Source organism: Aquarana catesbeiana, linkage group LG07 (genome assembly GCF_042186555.1).
Source record: "Aquarana catesbeiana isolate 2022-GZ linkage group LG07, ASM4218655v1, whole genome shotgun sequence".
In the NCBI taxonomy this organism is placed as follows: Eukaryota; Metazoa; Chordata; class Amphibia; order Anura; family Ranidae; genus Aquarana; species Aquarana catesbeiana.
The window spans coordinates 254,080,372-254,104,347 of NC_133330.1; the positions used below are offsets into that span (position 1 = coordinate 254,080,372).

The window sequence follows — 23,976 nt, forward strand, 5'->3', positions numbered from 1 at the left end:
CATTTTTTTTTTCCCTTTCCTATCTAGTGCGATTAGGACAGGTTAGAGCAGGTACCGGACCCCTCCCGCTTGTCTCCCCCTCTTCTCTCACTTCAACTCTCCCTCAGTGACCATCACAAACAAACCCGCTCTTATGGCCAGGTGCACTCTCCAGTGATCTTTTGGCCAGTGAGCGATCCTGGATGGGAAAGATATGTAGTAAAAAATAAATAAGTATTCTACTGGGGGGGGCCGAGTCTGCTACTGTGAAAGTTCAGGCTGTGCACTAGACACAAACAGCAAACAAACAGTCCGTACTATTAAACAATTGCACTATTAACATCAAGCTCCCATGTCCGCTTTTTTTTTTTTTTTTTTTTTCTTCTGTGCTATAAGTTTTCAGTAGATATGTGTTTGCTGTGAGTTTGCAGTGAATGTATGTTTTTTGTTTTTTTTTTTCTTTTATTGGATTGGAGGGCTGGCAGTTAATTTATTCCTGACAGGAGTAATATATGGTGAGTCACTGGCTATCGCCACAGAGTCTACGATGACTACAGTTCCCTGAAGGCTGAATAGTATGAGGTAAAAAGCGACATGCGTTATGGCCTGACCATTGTGCATTGTAGTTCCATTATAATTCCAGTCACCCTTATGTATAGATACCAAAAGAGTTATTGTGGTCAGCTTAAAGTCTAATAAGATATTGCTAATTACCACTTTTCCTTAATTCATTGAGCCGGGTGGATGTGGCAGTAACATGTAGCATCTTATAGTTCATACACATCTAAAAAGTCACTTACCCCCTCAGATGGGTTTAAGCAGATCAATGGCTTACCAATCACTCATCCTCTGGAGCTTTTGCCTGCACCTTGATACCGTCCCGCAGCCTCCACGATACCAGAACAGGCACTGACAGCCGCAGACTTGAGGTTTCTTATGGGTGGCTTGTGGGACGGCCTGCCCAGCGCCGGACCCCACAAGCTCCGTGTTCTGTCACTAGGTTTGGCGGGGTCACACAGGCCAGCCAGCTCCCACAGAGCTTGATTCGTTGCACTCACTGCTACGGCAGAGATCTGCTCGATGTTGCCGGTCCAATACAGGCGAATGGAGCGCACCGTTCTCACTGCCTGTACCAGCCACGGCTTACGCTTGGAGCGGAGGTATCCGATGGGGGGGGGGGGGGAGCGAAGGCAGCGGGCCGAGGAGTCTGCGACGGGCTAGGGGATAACCCGCATGTGAGCCGAAGCCTGCATCACGGGAGGGGAGATGCCGGGCATCCCAGGCGCAGCGTCAGCACCAACACCATGCCCACATCCCGCTCCTCCCTCCGTCTGGCTGCAGACTCGACCCCATTCCTGCATTTAAACTTGTGTAAAGTAAAGCACTTTATGGAGCATTATGCCGTGTTCATGCGACCGGACTTTTCAACCGGACTGGTCCAACGGAACAAATCCGTCGGACAGTCCAACCGTGTGTGGGTTTCATCTGACCTTTTTCTGTTGAAAATCAGACGGACTTTAGATTTGGAACATGTTTCAAATCTTTCCGACAGACTGTCGAAAAATCAGTTCGTCTGTATGCTAGTCCGACGGACAAAAAAGGACGCAAGGGCAGCTATTGGCTACTGGCCATGAACTTCCTTATGCTAGTCCCTTCGTACGTCATAACGTTCAAACCAGCAGACTTTCAAACGACTTTAGTCTGTTCGTGTGTGGGCAAGTCCGGTCATTCGAAAGTCCATCGTAACTCCATCGAAAGTCCGTCGGAAAGACCGTCGGACCTTTGATGCTGAAAAGTCAGCTCGTGTGTACGTGGCATTACATGCGTTTTTACACAGGATCTTTCTGCCAGTAAGATTTTTGCATAATAGGAATACGTATTTTGTTTATATCCATGTGCATGAAAGAATAAACTTGGTTGCTTTGAAATGCACACACTTTTGTAACATCACATTTCACAGGCACTGACCCAACTTATATTTTCCATTGGTACTCCATAAGTACACCATACATACCCTATAAGTACTCTTATGCCGCGTACACACGAGCGGACTTTACGGCAGACTTTTCCCGTCGGACGGGATTTGGTCGGACAATTCGATGTGTGTGGGCTCCAGCGGACTTTGTTTTCTCAAAAGTTGGACGGACTTAGATTTGAAACATGTTTTAAATTAATCCGTTGAAATCGAGTCCGGTCGAAAAGTCCGCCATCTGTATGCTAGTTCGACGGACAAAAAGCCACGCTAGGGCAGCTATTGGCTACTGGATATGAACTTCCTTGTTTTAGTCCAGTCGTACGTCATCACGTACGAATTCAACAGACTTTGGTGGATTGTGTGTAGGCAAGTCTGTTCATTCAGAAAGTCCGTCGTAAAGTACGTCGAAAAGTCCGCCGGGCAAAGTCTGCCGTAAAGTCCGCTCGTGTGTACGCGGCATAACTGTTATGCTGCGTACAGACGGTCGGACTTTTCAGCTACAAAAGTCCGACAGCCCATCTGACAGACTTTCGACAGACTTTTGGCGGACTTTCTACAGACTTTCTAACGACCGGACTTGCCTACACACGATCACACCAAAGTCCGACGGATTCGTACGTGATGACGTACACCGGACTAAAATAAGGAAGTTGATAGCCAGTAGCCAATAGCTGCCCTAGCGTGGGTTTTTGTCAGTCGGACTAGCATACAGACGAGCGGATTTCTGGGTCCGGTGGAGTTAAGACGTAAAGATTTGAAGCATGTTCCAAATCTAAAGTCCGTCAGATTTGCGACTGGAAAAGTCCGCTGAAGGTCCGGTGAAGCCCACACACGATCTGATTGTCCGCCGGATTTGGTCCGTCGGACAAGTCCGGTCGAAAAGTCCGACCTTGTGTACGCGGCATCTACAAATCCTCCCTTGGTCAATTGATAACCTCTCATGGTTTGCAATACCATCTGTATGCTGATGACACGAGATCTATCTCTCTACTCCTCAGTTCTCCCCGTTAGTCTCCATGCCCATCACTAATTTACCAACTGACATATGAATATGGATGCCACGCCATTTCCTAAAACAAATTCTTTCTTAATCTGAGCATATGTTATTTCCTCTCTCTACCTCTGACCTCCCCTTCTGGTTCCATGTCCAATCTCTATTCAAATCTTGCCACCTTCACCTCCGTAATATTTCCAAAATATGGCCCTTCTTAGCAAACTATATCACAAAGCTACTAATCTACTCACTTGTTATCTCTTGCCTTTACTGTTGTATCTTCCTCCTCATTGGTCTACCTCCACACCAGCTATCCCCTCTTCAGCTTATGAATGCTTCAAGCAGACTCACTCAGCTTATCACTCCTCCCACTTCTTCTATCCCTCTCTGCCAATCCCTGAAATGGCTTCCGTTCATCCAGCAAATTCACAACTACAATTCTAACCCTACATCACCAACCTCAACTCAAAATACGTGAATGTCAACCAAACTTCACTGCACCAAAGAGCTTCTGTTCTGTAGCTTCCTTGTCACCTCCTCCCATGCTTACCTCTAGGACTTCTCCAGAGCCATTCCCATCCTCCTAGCCGTTCCATCCTGGAGCTCCCTACCCCAACCTGTATGGCTATCTCCTACTCTGTCAACTTTTATGCAATCCCTGATCACTTCAGATCCACCTCTACCTAACAGCTGCATTTTACTTTCTCAAACAACGCAGCCCACCAGTTATTTCTGTTTCTATCACTTGCCATTTCTTTAGATTGTAAGCTCTCCTGAGCAGGGTCTCCTAACCCTCTTATCTTGAATTGTATTATAACTGTACTATCTCCCCTATTTTGTAAAACACTGCACAAACTGCTGGCACTATATGAATCCTAATAATATTTTGCAGAAAAATAATAATTGTTTTTATCTATAACTCATTGATTTTCATGGAGAACCTGCCATACTTACACCCTGCAAGTGAGAATTTTAGCAATTCTATCTAATGCACTTCATAATCAATGGGAAGTCTGCAGAAAGCACCATTCAGGGACGCCACTGATTTCAGAAATAATATGACTAGTCACCAGAGGGAGCCCTGGTTTCAGTTTTTGCAATGACAGATAAAACTTGATTTGATTGTAGCCGTATTAGTGCAATTGTGACAGAGAAAATTGAGTACTGTCCGTGATACTTTTTTTATTTGCACTAACATACAATTTTTCAGGACAAGCTTTCGGGGTATGTCCCCTTCTTCAAGGTCCAAGCAGTACTGATTCACAAATTTTTAAGCAGAATGTTAAAGAAGAAAAAAAAAAAAAAAAGAGAAAACCAAACACATACAAATCAATGGTAATAAAGATAGCAGCAGAGTTAGTGAGATAAGACAGAGGGAGAGCTAGGGGGGAATGCAGGGGGGGGGATACCGCTCTGTGTTTAGTATCCCCCCCCCCTGCATTCCCCCCTAGCTCTCCCTCTGTCTTATCTCACTAACTCTGCTGCTATCTTTATTACCATTGATTTGTATGTGTTTGGTTTTCTCTTTTTTTTTTTTTCTTCTTCTTTAACATTCTGCTTAAAAATTTGTGAATCAGTACTGCTTGGACCTTGAAGAAGGGGACATACCCCGAAAGCTTGTCCTGAAAAATTGTATGTTAGTGCAAATAAAAAAAAGTATCACGGACAGTACTCCATTTTCACAGATAAAACTTGAAGGTTTCTCACAAACATCCACATATAGCAAAACTCTTCTGATTCAAAAATAACAGGGAGCTCAAGATGTACAGTAATGCCACATACACACGGTCAGACTTTTCGACCGGACTTGTCCGACGGACGCCGACGGACCAAATCCGGTGGACAATCCGATCGTGTGTGGGCTTCACCGGACCTTCAGCGGACTTAACCAGTCGCAAATCTGACCGACTTTAGATTTGGAACCTGCTACATATCTTTACGTCGTAACTCCGCCGGACCCAGAAATCCGCTCGTTTGTATGCTAGTCTGACGGACAAAAACCCACGCTAGGGCAGCTATTGGCTACTGGCTATCAACTTCCTTATTTTAGTCCGGTGTACGTCATCACGTATAAATCCGTTGGACTTTGGTGTGATCGTGTGTAGGCAAGTCCGGTCGTTAGAAAGTCTGTTGAAAGTCCGCCAAAAGTCAGTCGAAAGTCTGTCGGACGGGCTGTCGGACTTTTGTAGCTGAAAAGTCCGACCGTATGTACGTGGCATAAGTCCAATTTATTGAGACCACAGGGCTCTTACCTCCCAGTAGCATAAAAATTGCTTTTTACCACCAGGGATGGATAAAAGTAACCCATCGTGGGCATTGCTGTATGGGAGTCCTTCTGTAGGCGCTCTATCAGTATATTCTACAGAGCTACACTGTCAGACTGGCAGTGATCAAAAATGCTGCCAGCGTCTCTTGTATGAATAAAACCTGCAAACAGCTGTTGCAGACTGCATTTATAAATATATTACAACAATATTGTTGTAAAGTATTTTGGCTACAAGTCAAATGAAATAAGCCTACACGTAGTTTTGATTTCAGTCTGTATGAATGAACACCATTATAAAACCTGTTCCTATTTAAAGTGGGAAGTGGGAAGTTTTTTGTATTGTTCATATTCTAATAGTTGAAATTGAGCCATTGAAAATAGGAAATGTAAAAAAAAAGAACAAAATACTGCTGATGGGAGCCTCCAGGGAAAGGGAAGCAACTGAAAGCGGGCTGAAGCTTGGAACTCAGATTTTAAGCCTTAGAACTTGTTTACAAAGGTGGCCTGGGAAGGGGGGATTGTGATTGTTAAAAACAAGTTGTTGATCCACATTGTTATCAGCTCCCAATATCCCCCCCCCCCCCCAAATGCTCCTTGGAAAGTTGACATGTCTGTATACATTGGTGCATTAAATTGCAGAAAATTTGCTTTTACCAGGGGGGACCTGCGATTATGCCTGCGATTATGTGATCTCCAGTATTTTAAACCCCCCTATGGGGGGTGGACCCTGCACACCGTTCACTGTAGTAGACGTGAGGTGCACCAAGATGGCACCGACTCAGACGACGTCATGTGACAAAACATGTAAGGCGGAGCTTGGTACGTACTCACCTCACTTCTGGTTGCAGAGTTCCGGTCTGTGGAGCGCACGCCGGTCCAGAGCTCATGGTTTGCAACCAGGGCACGCTAGCTTCATACTTGACTGAGTCAAGTCACAAACCATTTGGATTTTCACTGTGAGTGCCCCTCTCATTGGTTTATGAGGATACCCTGTGTTTTTTGATACGGAAGAAACGATTATTACAGCAAAAGAGATCCACCCCAGGAGGGGCTGAGGGACCAGGATACCACAGTATTTGCCAAGCCAAGGTGGAGGTGCCTGCTCTGGATACAGCCAGTACACTCATTACATGCGTCTTACCCCTGCAGGGGTGCAAGAATCTGGTGAGTGGGGAACTGAAGGGGAGTGTGGAAGTCACTTGATTTTCTGCACACCGGTGGATAAATCCAGACACGAGTCACTTTGGACAAGCACAAGTCACTTTATAATTTGCGATTTTTTGCACTATCTAGGATTGAATTTTATTGTTGATTTTTTACCTATTTTTCATATTTTCTTTTTGACACTTTTTTCACTGGACTTTTATTTTATTCATTTTTATTCAAATCATAACCAATTTCTCATCAATTTATCATATATGATTTTATACAAGTATTATATAATGTTTGGGATGTATTATGAAGGATGAATTTTGTTCTTGATGATCTGATGAGATCACTATCACCCTTTGCACAATAAATTTAGGACTGGGTGTTGTAGATGTGGTTATAAACAGCACAATTAATAGAGCTACAATAGTACACTATCCAATATAGGTCAGAGGTTAAGCACATTTTTTAATACAATTTCTTTGTAGCGTGACCCATTGGAGAATAACCGCTAGCCGTCTATTGCACATTCACCTGGGAGGAGTGATTCACTGTAGGGAATCGCCCTTCAGGTGACGGGAAACGCTACCTTCAGCAACTAATATCCACCTATTGCATACTCACCTGGGAGGAGTGATTCACTGGAGAGGATCACTCTTCAGGTGACAGGCAGCGCCACCCACCCCTTCATACATACAACCTTTACGATTTGCATATGCTCACCAAAATGAGACAATAGAAGATTGGAAAAACGTTGCCTGATCTGATGAGGTTTGATTTCAGCTGCAACATTCAGATGGTAGGGTCAGAATTTGGTGTAAATAATATGAAAGCATGGATCCATCCTACCTTGTATCAATGGTTCAGGCTGGTGGTGTAATGGTGTGGGGGACATTTTCTTGGCACACTTTGGGCCCCTTAGTACCAATAGAGCAATGTTTAAATGCCACGGCCTACCTGAGTATTGTTGCTGATCATGTCCTTCCCTTTATGATTAAAATTGTACCCATCTTATGATAACTACTTCCAGCAGGATAATGCACCATGTCACAAAGCTCAGATCATCTCACCACTGGTTTCTTGAACATGACAATGAGGTCACTGTACTCCAATGGCCTCCAGTCACCAGATCTCAATCCAATAGAGCACCTTTGGGATGTGGTGGAGCGGGAAATCAGCATCATGGATGTGCAGCCAACAGATCTCTTCCTCAGAGATTTTGGAACAAAATCTCAGGAATGTTTCCAAACCTTGTTAAATCTATGCCACAAAGAATTAAGGCAGTTCTGAAGACAAAATGGGGTCCAGCCCGTTACTGCACTAGCAAGGTGTACCTAATAAAGTGGTCGGTGAGTGTATATCCCTTATGGTAGCATATACAATAGTTATGCAATCCAATACGTTTAAACTTTGTTACAGGTTGAGCAATGATCTTAAAACAAGTGTGGCCATTATATTGCTTTTCATACAGTAATTTATATTTGTTCCATCACGTAGCCTTCTAACTGCACAATAACGTTTTATTTTCGAAATTTTATTATCGACTGTATGATCACATTAACGTTTATATACAGGGATATGAAACAAAGTTCAAAAGGCATACTTTGCCCCAGGAATATAAAAGGTACATCTGTAGTAAACAGTGTCTAGGCAAAGGACAAAATAATGAACCGTCTTTACAAGAAAGGTAGTATGGTTTTCTATACACAGAAATATCAATGTGTTATGAACTGCACAAACTAATACAGTTAAAGGATCACTTTAATTACAGTATTTAGTTCCAAATGTGGAAAGTACATGCAGTAATTTGTCCCATCTTTCTAGGTGCCCTGAACCACCAGCTGCAATGTTGAACGGGGCGCCCCAAACCCCCCGCCCCCCCTCCCTTGGCACACAACTGCCCGACACCACAACAAGCAAGGAGATGGCTGCTTAGCTAACAAGCACCTGGATCCCTGCACTTGCCTAAGGCAAGCAGCAGCAAAGAGGATACCTGTAGGCATGTCCCTCTGCATCCCTTGCGCCGTTGCTGTGTCTGACATTGCACCTAGTGTTATAGGATGGCCAGGAAAACGAGGACAAGGTACTACACACTCTTTTATCCCTTCGGGAACTTTTTTAGAGAAATCATCCCACATTACTTTTTGAATTATGAAGCAGCTGCTTTAATTTGTAAGCAATTTCTGAAACGTATATGCGCACAAAACAAACCCTTTTTTCTAGAAAACATTTTTTTTTTTCCAATTTGTTCCCTGCAAATATATTTTTCTGTGGAATGCTATAGTGCTACATTTAACAAGCCTGTAATTTCTTCTGTTCCAGGTTACTTGCCATTGCATTGTGCTGCAGCATGGGGTCATCTAGAGGTATTAAAGACTCTAGTAGAACTAGGAGGTGATATCTTGCTATTCAATTTCAGAGGAGAAAAGGCATGTGATATTGCTGCCAGATATAACAAGACAGACTGTGCTGATTTTCTCCAGTGGGCTGGTAAGTGATTCTCCTTCCATAATCACCTATATTTTTTGGGTAAGCATAATGGTGGTCATACATGAAGCAATTTTATGTATGATCGTGTTATCGGACGATTTACTGTCCGGGAGAAAATACGAACGATCAGCCACCAACATACTAACTGAAATTGTTAGATATCATCAGACCATATACTCAAAACCAATGGAAAGCAAGTTTAGAATAGGATAGAACTGATCAACTCATTTTGATCCTACAGTAATCTAAAAAAAAAAAAACAAAGACCTTTATGTACTTGTACATTAGTACTTTATTTTTGGTATAAAATAAACAATTTGCATTCTCAACTTTTTATTTGTTTTTATACTTTACAAAAGATATTTCTCTGTACAAACATATAATTTATAGTATTTAGAACATGAACGTGTTAGGTATAAATAAAAAAATATTGCTAAAATTTGATAAATTATGTTTTTGTTTACTAAATGTTGCTTTCAAATTTGTCTTGATTAAAAACAAATCATATGTCACACCCCCTTGCCTCTCAAAGTAATAAAATTCACCAGACCAATCAAAATCATTTCAATTATTTTAATCTGTTTTGCTCAAAATCAATCAATGACACGGTGTCCTTTCTATAATTCATAGATTCAATCATGCTGTGTGATTCTTTGAAGAATCCTTCGATCAGATCGTTATGCATATGACCACCATAATGGGCCAATGAGGCTATTTTTTCCCTAGAATCTCTGTGTTAAGCTGGTGTAGCGATACCTCCTAAAGAGCTGCTGGATTTATGGGTCCCCCTTAACCTGTGCTGCCAGGCAACGCGCATATTCGGCAAGCACTCATAGGTCAAAACCAGTCAATAGACTTGGTTTTGATTATTTATTAGGGGATGTACAGGTCCCTCGTGCTAACAGGGTGTCATAGCCAAGCCTAACTGAGACTCCAGGGGGTGAGGAAGTCTCTGGCTCCTTCTCTTCTCCTTCTATCTCTTTCTTTCTCTCAGCAGCACACCTGCCTGGAGGCAGAGCCCCCCAGCACATGGGTCCCCTCCAGGCCTCTGGATCCGGGACTCTGCCCCTCACTGGCCAGGCTCTAGAATATTTATAGGGCATTCTCCATTTACTAGGTGGCCTTTCTCCCAGGGGTTGGTAGAGTCCCCATGAATATTCGGGCTGAGGTCTCCACCCCTCCGCCCACTAAATTCTGGAATCTTCTAGAAGTTTCCAGAAGCCAGGGGGAGGTGACTGAGACCCAGCCCTCAGAGCCTGCCAGCTAAACTACACATGACCCTGAATAACCTAGCTTTACATGCTATAGTGAAGCCTGACTAAATTTACCTACGCTAACCAACTATGTACGCAAGGGGGTGCTACACACAGTGTGAACAGCTGGAGCTTCCACTTTTCATGAGTATTCGAGAATGGCGCATCCCCAGCTACCCACAACTGCCTGGGCTACCACATCACATATCCCAGAAGTTTTTGGGGCAATCTATGCTGCATCACACTGGCCTTATGTCAGGCAATCTACACCACTCTGCTTATGAGCCACAGTGCATCATCAGGGGGCCTACTGCAGGAACAAGGAAGAGATGACAGACAGAAGAGAACATGGTGGAGCAGGACCCAGCTTTTAGCAGTGACATACACCAGACAACGCTGGATTTAAGCGGGTATGTTTTTTAAAGGCAACCCAGCAGACAAGGTAACGCGACAGAAAAAAAGGGGGAGCAACGTTTTCCTTTAACAACAAATCACACATTGAAACATTTAGACTATTTCCCTCTTGTTCATAAAACCCCACAATATAACACCATACATCATTGTCCATAGGGGATTCAACAAACGGAGAGTAGTTATTATACTTAGTTTAAATAAATATTTTAGACATGTTCATTTTTAATTATACAGCTCCATAGTAATGCCTCCTACGCTATTACTACACTATTAGTGTCTATAACAAGCGCACTGATCTGTGTAGCTGTGCTGTTCTATAAACAGTTTATTGGTAATAGCATCATGCAGCATTTCCTATGTACTGGTAGGTTCCATCAGTAACCGTATCTGTGGAGATTAAGCTTGTTCCCTTTTCTGGGGTAAAAAAAGGCCTTATAATTCCTTTTCTAATAATAACATTGGAAACAACTCTCGGTTGTACCAGTGAGGCCAGTAAAATACCAGACATGTGGCAACTGTAGTCATGCACACAGAGATTGTGAAACTGGCCATAGCTTGTTTGGCTGTATTCCTGTCTTTTTTTTTTTAGCATTTAGTAATGGTGTAATTTTTCATTCCAGAGTGATGGAAATTCTTACTGACTCTTATAGGAAAACTCTGATGAAAATACACAGGCTCCCATTGCTGATCCCTCTTTCTCAAAATGCTAGTAGCCTAGCTGCCTGCTTATCCAGTGGTTTTAATACTTTCTTAGTCACTGTTCTAGAACAGCAATCTCCCAACCTTTTTGGCACCAGGGACCGGTTTCATGTCAGCCACTTTTCCCAGGGAGGTGTGCGGGGAGGATTTTGCAGGAGGGGTTATTTACGGAGTCTGTCCTAGCCCCCTTTTACAGCACAGTCCCCCCTTTATATCCGTGTCCTCAGTTCCCCTTCACATCACAGCCCCCTTTACATAACAGTGCCCCCTTTACATCACAGTGCCCCTTTACATTAATGTAATGGGGACTTCTCTGTAAAGGGGGCACTGTTATGTAAAGGGGACTGCTCTGTAAGGGGGCGGCACTGTTATGTAAAGGGGGGCTGGGATGTAAAGGGTATTGCACTGCAAAGGGGGCACTGCCATAAAAAGGGGACTGCACTGTAAAGGGGCACTGTAATGATTACAGTTCAGTCCCCTTTATATTACAGTGCCCCTAGCAATCACAGCCTCCTCCATCACAGTGCCCCTGCAGTCTGCCCCTCCTTTCCTCTCTAACATGCCATTTCCCTATTCTAATTCTCCCAGGTCCCCCACCCACCTGACAATGTCATCCTATCAGTAGGGCAGGGGGCAGGAAAGGGCTCTCCATTCTGACCTGCAGCTCCTCCCTCCCCCTGCCCTGCTGATTGGATGACATCGTTGACCGGGTGGGTGGAGGAGTCGGGAGAGGACAAACGTGCATGGCTGCACAGCAGGGGGTGAGCTGTCCCGTGGAGGTGACTGCGGTCTGTGAATGCCCCGTGCAGACTGCGGTCGCCGCTCAGCTCCAGCTGTGCGACCTGACATCATCAGCACTGGTCCGCAGCCTGGGGGTTGGGGACCCCTGTCCTAGAACATATATGTAGGTCAGAAGTTCTGTCTTTACTCTACTTCACTGTATACATAGAAGAGATTAGTTTAACCTCCACCCTGGAGCTTGGTGCAAGATCCTAGTTTCTCCTTCTCTAAAAACATGCCAATCAAAAAATGGAGACCACACATGGGACATTCAGGCTTGAACACCTTTTTTTTAAAACCAGTGAATTAAGAATTATTCACTGCCAACTTACAAAAATCAAAAATAACTTTTCCCCTTTTTTGAGATAGTTGGCTTTTTCATTTAAATTACACTGTATATTATTTTTTTATGATGTTAGTAAGAGATATCATTAAGTAACTGCCCATTTTCTGGGCATGTAGATATATAATTACGTATGATCTTGGGTAATGCTTCCTCTTTAAATAGTGAGCCACTTATGCACATTGAGTAAGTTCCTGTTGTACTCTTCACGTGAGGGTCATACTCTGACCTATTTCTTACTTAATTAGTACATTATGGTGTGTGGTTTAAATATCGAACATGATAAAGTTGTACTATGTGTTAGACGTGAGGAAGAGGATGTGGAAACAGTCATGGTTGTATGTATGGGACGTGCTAGGTGAATAGTCACAGAGTAGGTGTGACATATTCTGTAGCTGTTTCTAATAATTAAGGGTTGCTATAGGGGTTAAAGTGTATATAAAGCAAATTTTAAGTTTTTGAATTTATATAATGTTAAAATCCTTGTAATTTTCTGCTTGTGTTCCATTGGCGAGATATCCCTTCACTTTCTGTCCCTGAGACACAATAGGAAATTAAGGAAAATCTCTCCAAATTTAGGGTAAATCACCCCTTAAGTGATTGACACCAAAACAGATACCCCTAGTGGAAGAATGTCTGTGATGGTTCTGCATTTCCTGCACTGCATTCAAAATGCACTGCACTTGTGATCTGCAGTGGGTGCCAGTGATAAGTTAAAGACACCCCAAATTCAGGTTGAAAATGCAGTGTGTTTGCCTGCACAGGATTGCATGGTACAAAAGCTGCAGCTCTCAGTGGCTAGGTGCAGGCGCCACCCAGTTCATTTTAAAGACAGGCCACCGGCGGCCGCAGGTATTGTTTGGCAACCTATCATAGTGAACAGGGTTGGAGGTTCCACCTAGCCACTTGGAGCCGCAGCAGGATTCAGAATATTCCTGCCTATACAATTTGTATCGGGCCACAATCGCCAATGTGAATGTAGCCTTAGAGACATCTGCTGGTTAAGGATATATCAATGGATCCGCGCTTCAGAATATTAAACGACTGCTGCCCCCCTATGTGAGTAGGGAACACCTCAGTGTAAGCCCAAGAAAATAAGATCAAAATATAGGAGATGGCGCTGTGTTATGAAGAGGGAATATTGATGTGAAATAATTCTAATTTCTAAAGTGACGGATGCTCCAGTGCGGTGATTCAATCCCTACACAAATGTGAATAAACTAACAAAAAAAAAACAAAACACACAAAACAAACACACAACTCCTCTGACATCTTCAGCTCAGCTGACAGTAATGTCAGAGGAGTTGTGTGTTTGGAGAGAAAGAGAGACACAGCGGCCTGCTGTGTGAGAGGATCCATTGCTGGGTGGATGTCCGGCTGGGAATTGTATTGCAACAAGGGACAGCGAATCCCCCCTCTTCCCCCTCGTGAGTGGACTATCCGGATCGGGCTACGTGGAAGGACACCGACACCTGTGGAATCGAAAGGAGATTAACATCTGAGGATTAATACTCTACGCTCATACCCCTGCAGGGGCAGAGCGCTCCGGTGAGTGTAATCACATCAGGGGGAGATTGTCAATAATTACTGCACAGTTTTCCACTATTAAGGAAAGATTTCCTGGGAGACACGTTATATCATTTTTATGAACATTTTGCACTGCACGTTATATCATCTTTATGAACATTTTATACTGCACATCATATGGGACTTTCTTTTTGATATATAGTCAGTTGAGGATTTGTTTTAAATAATTATTATATATATCTTCTAGCTTTTTTGCACATTATTGCACAGTGGTCTGAACACCACGGTATTTATAGAGCATAACTTGGCACTTGTCAATTTGTATTTTTCAAACAGAGGATTGGATCTATATAAGTTTTATCAGCACATGGTTTATAGTGTTTATAGTGTATGATTTTCTGTGTTTGTTTATTATATGGGATTATAATTAATTATAATAAACTAAGCACTTATCACTTTATATTTACAATATACACTATTATAATTCTTGGTTTATTTTATTTTAATTTATTTAATTGATTATCACACTAGTTTATTCACATTTGTGTAGGGATTGAATCACCGCACTGGAGCATCCGTCACTTTAGAAATTAGAATTATTTCACATCAATACTCCCTCTTCATAACACAGCGCCATCTCCTATATTTTGATCTTATCTGCTGTTTAAGGGCTAGAAGGCTGTCAAGATCTGCTTCCCATAAAAAGTTTTGCAATATCCATAACCCCTGTAGAACGCTGAAGATACTTACAGCTATAGAGGCGAGCAAAGGCTAGTTTTAAAGTGTGCATAGCATGGGCACAGGTTCACCTAAAGTTGTGCTTCATTAAGGCAGCCTACTTATTGCTTTAACCAGTTGCCAACATGGCACTGTAGCTTTACTGCTACAGTGTGGGCCAGCTGTGCAGCATCATGTGTGTGTGTATATATACAGTATCTCACAAAAGTAAGTAAACCCTCTCACATTTTTGTAAATATTTTATTATATCTTTTCATGTGACAACACTGAAGAAATTACACTTTGCTACAATGTAAAGTAGTGAGTGAGTAGTAGTAGTAGTAGTGAGCTTGTATAATAGTGTAAATTTGCTGTCCCCACTCAACACACAGCCATTAACGTCTAAACCGCTGGCAATAAAAGTGAGTACACCCCTAATGTGAAAATGTCATCGGGTTTGAGCAGTGGCGGCCCATCCATAGGGGGCACTCGGGCGCCGCCCCCCCAGCTGTAAAAAAAAAAAAAAAAAAATGTCACTTTAAGAGTGACCAGGCACTGGAAATGCGGCGGTCTATGGGAAGCTTCCCAGCCTGCAATCAGGTGATTTGCCCGTGTTAAGGGCATGTGCAGGCCCGCACCCACTCCCACTCTACTTTCATTTGTCAGTATATCTAGTAGTTGCATGGGATTGGCACGGTGGGGACCGGAGGAGAGGACAGTGGGCGTGGGCGGTGCTACAACATCACTTTCGGTTTCTCAGCCACAGTGAGGGTCGACTGGAGTGCGTGCAGCGCCATTGAAGGTAAGTGCTGGCTGCGCTGCCTTGTCATCACTGAGGCCCAAAGCAGCTGCCATTTAAGCCCTGCGCTGCCCACAGGTTTTCGCAGAGTAGCGAGTGCAGCCAATCCCCCCCTGCTCTCCCAAGAGGCGGCCACATTGTGACAGGAGAGCGGGACAGCTGCGGGCTTCACGTGCTTGAGCCCGCTTCTCCCGCTTCTCCCTCTGTCAGGAGCTGCAGACCGAAGTGACAGTGAGTGAGTGGCGCCCCGCCCCACCTCGCCTGACAGTGACAGACCTGTGTAACACACAGCCGAGTGAAGTGTTCTGGCTGTGTGCTATGGGTCTGATAGCTGGAGACTGCACTCTGTTGTACCACCATGTCAGGTGATAAAGAACACCGTGGAGAGAAGAGGATTCGCATGTGCAGAGAATTGGGCTTACAGAGGTGAACATGGATAGGGGGTACAGAGGTGGATGGGGGGTACAGAGGTGGATGGGGGGTACAGAGGTGGATAGGGGGTACAGAGGTGGATGGGGGAGGGGGGTACAGAGGTGGATGGGGAGGTACAGAGGTAGATGGGGGGGGGTACAAAAATTGTGTTTAATTTCAATTTGTTACTTAAAGGGGTTGTAATCCCTTGTGTTTTTTTACAATTTAGTCATTTGTAAATAATAGAGCTAAGCCCAGGAGGTGTCTTGCAAAGGAGCTGAATTCCTGCAATTCACCTTTAACGACACTCTGCATTTTTCACACTCTGTATCCCCTGCATCCCTCATTACTTGCACTCTGCATCCCCTACGCCTAGGCTGGTCATATCTGCACTGTTCCTGTATCCTGCATTTGTGGGAAAAGCCTCGCTTTGACGTGCACCCTACCAGCCTTTGTTGTTGACATGATGCCCTATGCTGATCTGCATGGCTCAGAGCTCCAAACTTTTCATTGGATGCAGACACTGTTCAGATGACAATTTTCCATCCAGCTCGTTCAATTGAAAAACATCAGGTGGGGGGGGAAGGCGGAGGCCTCCCACAGAGCAAATTTCGTCCAATTCATTAGGAATGGGCCAACATTTGCATTGTGTATGGCCAGCTTTAAATAGATAACTAGGAATGAACAGGGTGGTTACTGGTGACAGTTGGATTTCCAGAAAAATTACTGAATTGAAATTCGCAATTTCCCTCACTGAGCTGCTTGGACAAAAAATCGACTAATTTTCTAATATTTAGAGGATGAGTGTTTTTTTTGAAGGGGTAGTATTTTATGGTTTCTTTTATTTAGTATTTTCCCTCTTTTTAGTGTGTTTGATCACTATTTGCTTACTGTCATTTTAGTTTACTATTTTTTTGCTGTCTGTATTTTCTTTCTGTGAAAAAAGAAATACAATAACAAGGCTAATGACAAGCCAGTTCCTGGCTCAAAAACCTGTCCAGAATAGTCTGAAGGAATTTCCATTACCTTCAAGAACCATCTTAATTTCACCTTCCTTATTGACTTTCATGCATTTTACAGACATATTGGAGAAATTGAAACTCTTAACTTAACTCATACAACCCCCTCATGTCATCAATTCAAAATGTGCAAATTGGTGATAATGTGCCTTTGTATTTAGGGCTTGTGTATACTTGTGTGAAGAAGGAGTGGGGGCATGGCCAAGCTACACTATGTCTGTCTATGAACGTACACAGCCCGGCTCAGGAGTGCACTTGTACAGGTTGCCCCATAGTATGAGGCTTGCTATGGGCGCACCCACTGAAAGAAGCACACCACACTGGCAGGGGACTGCCAAAGAAGAGAAAAGGGGCCAGCTCTGTGCAATATCGTTGCACAGAGCAGATAAGTATAAGCACTTTTTTTAATTTAATAGAAAAAAACTCTTCCCTTTAGAATTCTGTGACGCTTTCATTTAGGGCACCACTATTATTGCCCTAAAGGGATAAGGCTCCAGGTAGCGTTTCCTCTTCTCTGTAGTTTAGAGAAGTTAGCAATGTCATACTTACATCACACTTCCTACTGTATACAGGTATGATATGCACAGCTCCCTGTTGTGACCCCTCAATAGGCATTAATTACCAGCTATACAAATAGCTGCTCTCGGTCACACAACACTGTTTACAAGGAAAGAACACCTCTTAACACTGCTCACATACACTCCCACAATTCATTCATGGGCATTGTAGTTTTCATTACCCCCAAGTAAAGACATCAGATGTGACATACGGCATCTGTATAAATCCTCCTCCTGGTTACAGTACAGTTATTTGAAGAACGCAATGATATAACAAGGGAGAAAATGCAGGAAAAGTTTAAGAGTATGGCATTCATTTCAAAAGTGTTAAAAAAAACTTTTCAAAGTGGAGGGCAGGGAGATGGGAGTACAAAGTAAGGTGTTCTGGTGTTCAGCTTTAAATGTTCTATTGCTTTGTATCTTAGCCTAGACCTTCTCTTATATACTGCTAAGAAGCTTAAGCACTTGATACGGCACTGTGTTCATTTAACTGACAAATGCGCAGTCATGCAACAATGTACCCAAATAAAATTTATATCCTTTTTTACCCACAAATACAGCTTTCTTTTGGTGGTATTTAATCAACTCTGGGTTTTTCATTTTTTTGTTCTAGAAAAATAAAACAATATTTTTCACTTTCTGCTTTAAAACACATCCAACAAAAAAAATGTAAAAAATCACATTTCTTCATCAATTTAGGTCAATATGTATTCTGCTACATATTTTTGGTAAAAAAAAAATCCCAATAAGCGTATATAGATTTTATATTTTATTAAATTATTATTTTATTTTTACTAGTAATGGCGGCGATCAGCGACTTATAGTGGGACTGCGATATTGTGGCGGACAAATCGGACACCTAACTGACCCTTTTTTGGGGACCAGTGACACTAATACTAGTGCTAAAAATATCCGCTGTCACTGTACTAATGACACTGGCAGGGAAGGGGTTAACATCATGGGCGATTAAAGGGTTAACTGTGTGCCTGACCATATCTTCTGTACTGACAAAATGACAATCTGCCTTGTTCACATAGACAGACTGGCATTTTGTCAGTGTACCAAATGATTATCGGGCCCGGCGGACATCGGGTCCGCGGGACCTGCTTATCAACTCCCACTGTGTAAAATCACAGCAGGAGCGCACCCAAAACCTGGACATGCAGAATCATGTATATATACGTGATTCTGCACAGCGCGGCCACCCTGTATCAGTAAATCTGCTATGGGGCGGTCGGCAAGTGGTTAAAGTGGAATTTTATTCAGAAAATTAACCCCCTGCTAGATCACTACATGCTGACCCCTTTTGCAGGACATGTAAAACATTGAAAATAAGTGTCTATGCTGTTAAAAATCCAGTAATACACTGTCTCGTCCTGCTCTGCACATGTTCAGATGCTCTCCATTTTTAGCCACTTTTAGGCACTGCTGAATTTGTAGAGGCCGATCTGCTGGCATCCTTAAAAGTAGAATTAAACCGTCCTATCATTTACAGCCAAGGAAGCTGCTTCTGTTTTATATGCAACTGCCATGGTGCTGCACATGTGATCAGTTATAAATTGGTAAATCGGTGGGTTTAGTTCTGCTTTAAGATTTACTGCTGTTAAGGACCTTTGGGCTTCAGCAAAATGGCAGCCTCCAGCAAGAAGAAACAGGAGCAATGTTGGAGGCAATTTACAACACACACTAATTTTGGTAGCATAATTATTAATGTGGAATGTATGTTCCTTGCTAAAGAACATTCTTTTTTTTATCAAGTTCTTATGGGTGAAGTTCTGCTGTAAAGCAGAACTTCAGTTCTGTTACTGCTGGCCCTGCCCCTCTTACTGGTACTGCCATCTTTAATGGCCCAGTGCATGCGCAGATGTGCTGAAGCACTCTGTCAATCCTTCAAGACCTAACAGAACCCTGTAATAGATCTACAGTAGGGGGTCGGCCGATTATCAGATTGGCCGACTATCGGGGGCCGATATTTACATTTTTCAAATTATCGGTCAGAAACGTGCCGATATTGGTCAGCTGTTCTGCCCTTACAGCAGGGCCTTGAAGGCTGCTCTTGACAGAGCTGCAGCCACGGGCAAGCAGAGCGATAGTTGTGCCATCTCTCACCACCCGCCGGCATGTGGAAATTTACCCACTCGGACGCCACTGGGGAGAGGCTGCCAGAAGTAGTGTAAGTAGTGACAAGCTGCATATGGGTGGCAGGTGACAGTGGCAAGTAGCATGCTGCATCTGGCGGCAGATGACAGTGGCAAGTAGCATGCTGCATCTGGTGGCAGGTGACAGGAGCAAGTAACATGCTGCATCTGGTGGCAACAGGTGAGAGTACTGTACAGAATATCGGAAACTGATATCGGCTATCGGAGGAAGTGGTATGTGCTACCCTCTCCTTTACTTTTTCTAATCGCTCAGAGGCTGAGTCAGCTTCCGGTCCAGGCATATGGGTGAATCCTGACTGTAAAGTCAGGATTGATCCAGAGCCTAGACAGGTCATGTTAACTGACAGCAGGATTTAGCCCCTAAGAAAAGTAGGGTCAAAAAAACTTTGATTATACTTCTTTAAATATTCTATATCACTTTTATTCTTTATTTTTTTGTTGTAATACTCTAAAGAATTTGTAGCTTTTTTGTCCATTTTTGTTTGCTAATGACCCTTGATATACTGTTGCAGACATAGATCTTTGAGGCTAAGGGGTCTTATCTATAAAAGATTTGCATAACTATTTGTCCAATGAAACTGCAGGTAAGGGCCCATTCACACTAGAATGCAGTGCGGGAGAGCTGCACTGAATTCCAATCATACTGCCCTTGCAGATCTGCTGCAGGGGTCATTTCATAGTTAATGCTACCCCAAGGTCACAAACACAGTGTGACAAAAAGTACCATGCGATGCAGTTGCCATGCATTTCAAAAAGTATTGCATGCACTATTTTTGGTGCAGTGCAATTTCAGCCCATCCAAAATGAATGGGGCTGAAATCGCATTCCACAGAACTGCATGTCAATTGCACAGGAACCGCACAGCATTCCTGTGTGATTCACATGCAGTTCCTAGCTTGAATGGGCCCTTAATATGCTGGGCTTAAAAATGCAGAGCTTTTGCAGGTAAGAAAATGTTTTATTAAATAGGCCTTTAAGTGTCCATTCACACTGTTTTGGTCTGTTGCACTGTGTTGCATCAAAGCAGGTAATGCACCACAATTGATAGGAAAAGGGACATACACCGTAGTACATCGCAACACATGGTAGTGTGTTAGCACCGATTGTGGTGTGTGTCTGTATGGTGTGTTGCATGGGCCATTCATTTGTTGTGTGGCTCTCAGAGGTATTTATTTATTCCAAGTATGTATTCAGAGCAAACAACTTTACACAGCGCTTTTGTCACTTACCTGCTAGAGAGCGAACGGATGATAGGGCTCTCCCTTACACCTCCTGTCCTGTTTTTTTCCCCCGAGATTGATGACAGGGTAAGACAGGCCATTGAGTGGCAGGGGCACCTGTAGTAATCCTGGCCAGCAGAAGACCTAGATCTTACAGTGAAGTAGAAGCTGAAGAACAGGAGCTTGTGCCAGATGTCCTCACAGGACGTGCAGAGGCAGGTGGCAGGAATGTGGTCAGACATACAGAATCTGGCAACAGTCAGGCAGTGGAGGTACAGATTCAGAAGATGAGAGCGTAAACAGGAGCCAGGCCGAGCACAGGCAGAGGATGAGCCAAAGCAATAAGCAAGGTGTGGAATCAAGAAGCAGGCCAAAGGTCAGGTACCAGAAGGATTGAGATCAGGCATAATCAAAAGGCAAACCAGGTATAACACAGGAACAAGCAGGGTCTAGTCACGGGTCACAGGAGCTGACAATCACTCAGCAATGATCTTGAGCCTTGCAGTTCTTTAAATAACCCACTGGGCACCAATGTCCAGTCAATGTGCATGCTCCTGTGTAGCACCCCCCCTGACCTCCAGAGGAGTGGTAATGACCCCCAGAGACAGGGAGGGCAGACATTTCATCTCAGGGTGCAGATTTCTAGGTTATGTTGGTGGTGGACAGTGTATAAAAATGGGCGCCAGTCACTTTTATGCTGAAAAAAATGAGTTTAATGCTCAGAACAGTGAACAATTCAGGGAGAGAGGGGTAGGACACAGGACACCCCAAGGCAAAGCAGCAGACTAGCAGTCTCCTTTGTCAAAAAAGAAAGGTAGACAGAAGTACAGAAAAGAGCCTTTAAGTTGTAACCAGCAATCTGTACTTTTGTAGCAGTAGCTGTCTGCTATAGCAACTGAAGAAAAACTCACAAGAAGGTGCAGGAATTCTCTGGATGAGACCGTTTTGAGGTTTTCCCAGGCTCTCCACAGTTCCCCAGTCTATGGCAGAGTAATGTCTGGTACTTCATCTCAAGTCTTCATCCTTTCCTTGATGCCTCCAGGCAACAAACAGGCTCCCTCTGGCAGAGCCTCGAGTACATGACTAGGCCTTAGCCTTCAAGCCTACCCAGCACAGCAGTTTTACACACACACACACACACACACACACACACACACACACACCTGGGTGGGAGGACCCTAATCACTTGACCTCCCCCAGTTATATACTCTCTCCCAGCATGCTCAGTGGTCATGAAACTTATACTGATTAGCTGAGAGAAGTATGCATATTTATAACCTAGCTCTACTGCAGCTCATCATACTACTGCCAAAGGTAACCTTCTCACAGAAGGGAGGGACCACAGCCACACTAGGCTTAGGAGAAAACCCAAATGATCACAAAGACTACAAATCAGCCAGGTTAATTACCACCTAGCATAGCTAAATTTACTAGTAGCCCGTTTAAGACAAGGGGGCTACACTTCCATAAATGTGCTGACGCACTCTTTCATGTAGCAGAAGGGTCGGGACACCCCCCAGGCAAAGCACCTTCTCCCCATGTTGATGAGGACATAGCTTCTTCCCCACAACCCTTGCCTGATGGTTGTGGGAGCCTGCAAGCGGGGGCCTGGAAGCCCCCTTAAACATTAAGGGTGCCCCCCAGATACTGCCCCCCATGTGATTAACGCCTACTCATGCACAAAAAAAGTTCAGTAAAAATAAAAACACAAGTCTTTTATTTGAAAAAATTGCCCCCGATGTACATCCATTTTCAGTTACATTGTCCAGTGGTAAAGGTCCACGTCAATCATGAACGATGACTGACAGCCCACAAGGAAAAAAAGCCTGCAGACACATGATCAATCTCATTGTTTGCCTGGCGCTGAATGACTTCTCTGAGCCACCGTTGCTGAAAAAAACAAAAGCGCAGAGTTGCCTGGTGACATCATTGACCATAGATGCCCATGGGTATGTCCATATATGGTCAATACTGTCATCGGGTGACCCCGCCCCCTTGTGACATTGACAAAATATGGTCAATGACATCACCGGGTGACTCCCTGCCCCCTTATGACAGCATTGACGAAATCAGTGTTGCCAACCCCCCAAAGTGAAATTTACTGGCAGGATGCCGAAATTTACAAACGGCCCCAATTTTTTTTACTGGCACTGCAAAAAAGTACCTAAATTACAGTTTTCAGTGCCAAACAGTGCAAATATCAATATTTAAACTATAAACATATAGCTAGTGCGATTAGCAATGTGTTTAAGTTAAACAAAAGTAAAAAAAAAACATATTTCTCCATTGACATGAAGGTCAGGTTACTCTAACCCAGCCAGCACAGAGTTCCCTCTTACATCAGAGTCTGCAGGATTCCCCCTTACAGTGAAAGGAAACTCTTATGTAAAGGGGAACGCCACAGATCATGATCTAAGGGGGAACTCATATGTAGAGGTGGCTCTGGTGACCAGAGACCTCTTTATATCAGAGTCCACTGCTTTATCTTTACACCAGAGCTCCCACTTACATCAGGGTCTGCAGACTGAGTTCCCCCTTGCACTGTAAGGGGAATCCTGCAGACTCTGATGTAAAGGGGAACGCCAGAATCTCTGATGTGGGGGGCACTCTGGTGACCAGAGACCACCTACCGTAGAGTAAATACACTAAGGTAAGGGGAGATCACATAATGAAAAGCGCCTAGATCAGAAAGTTGAATTACCAAGTAGGAGTACCATCATCCCAAATGTCTAGTACAAGGAAAGGCAGGAGGTAGGGAACGGCCGCAGTTCGCTGCTTCTGTCGGCCAGTATCTCGATACCCCATGCAGGGAAGGAAACCCAAAGGGGGGAGGGGACTATTGCGGTACTAGTGTAGCCAAATATTTAGTAGGAGAAAGTAAAAGAGGAAGGTAATAATATGATAAAATTCCATTTTAATTGAAAACATGGTTAAAAAGTTATAACAGTGTCACATACAGTTGTAGTTAAAAGCAAAGGCAGTAAATACAACCAAGAGGATTACACCCCATAATGGTGGTGGGCACAAATAAAGCTTGGATTCTCGACCGGTTTCGCGGTTTTCACCGCTTCCTCAGGAGAGCAATATCTGTGGTACAACATATAATAATTGTAATGAATACACAATTCAAGGGATACATGAAAACATTATTGTTGCAGCAAAATCACTAGAAAGTACATTGGACAAAAAAATATACAATATGAGTACAAAAAGGATGAGCTCACC

The 23,976-nt window shown here is 43.6% G+C and overlaps 1 protein-coding gene across 2 annotated transcripts in view; it reads left to right on the forward strand.

The window, feature by feature from the left end:
* The window catches only part of ANKRD45 (ankyrin repeat domain 45), a 128,526-nt gene that overhangs the window by 15,951 nt on the left and 88,599 nt on the right, over positions 1–23,976 (forward strand). For both annotated transcript variants that reach the window (XM_073593215.1, XM_073593216.1), the window contains exon 3: positions 8,686–8,853. In XM_073593215.1, the coding sequence (XP_073449316.1) occupies positions 8,686–8,853 (168 nt within the window). The remainder of the gene's footprint in view (positions 1–8,685; positions 8,854–23,976) is intronic.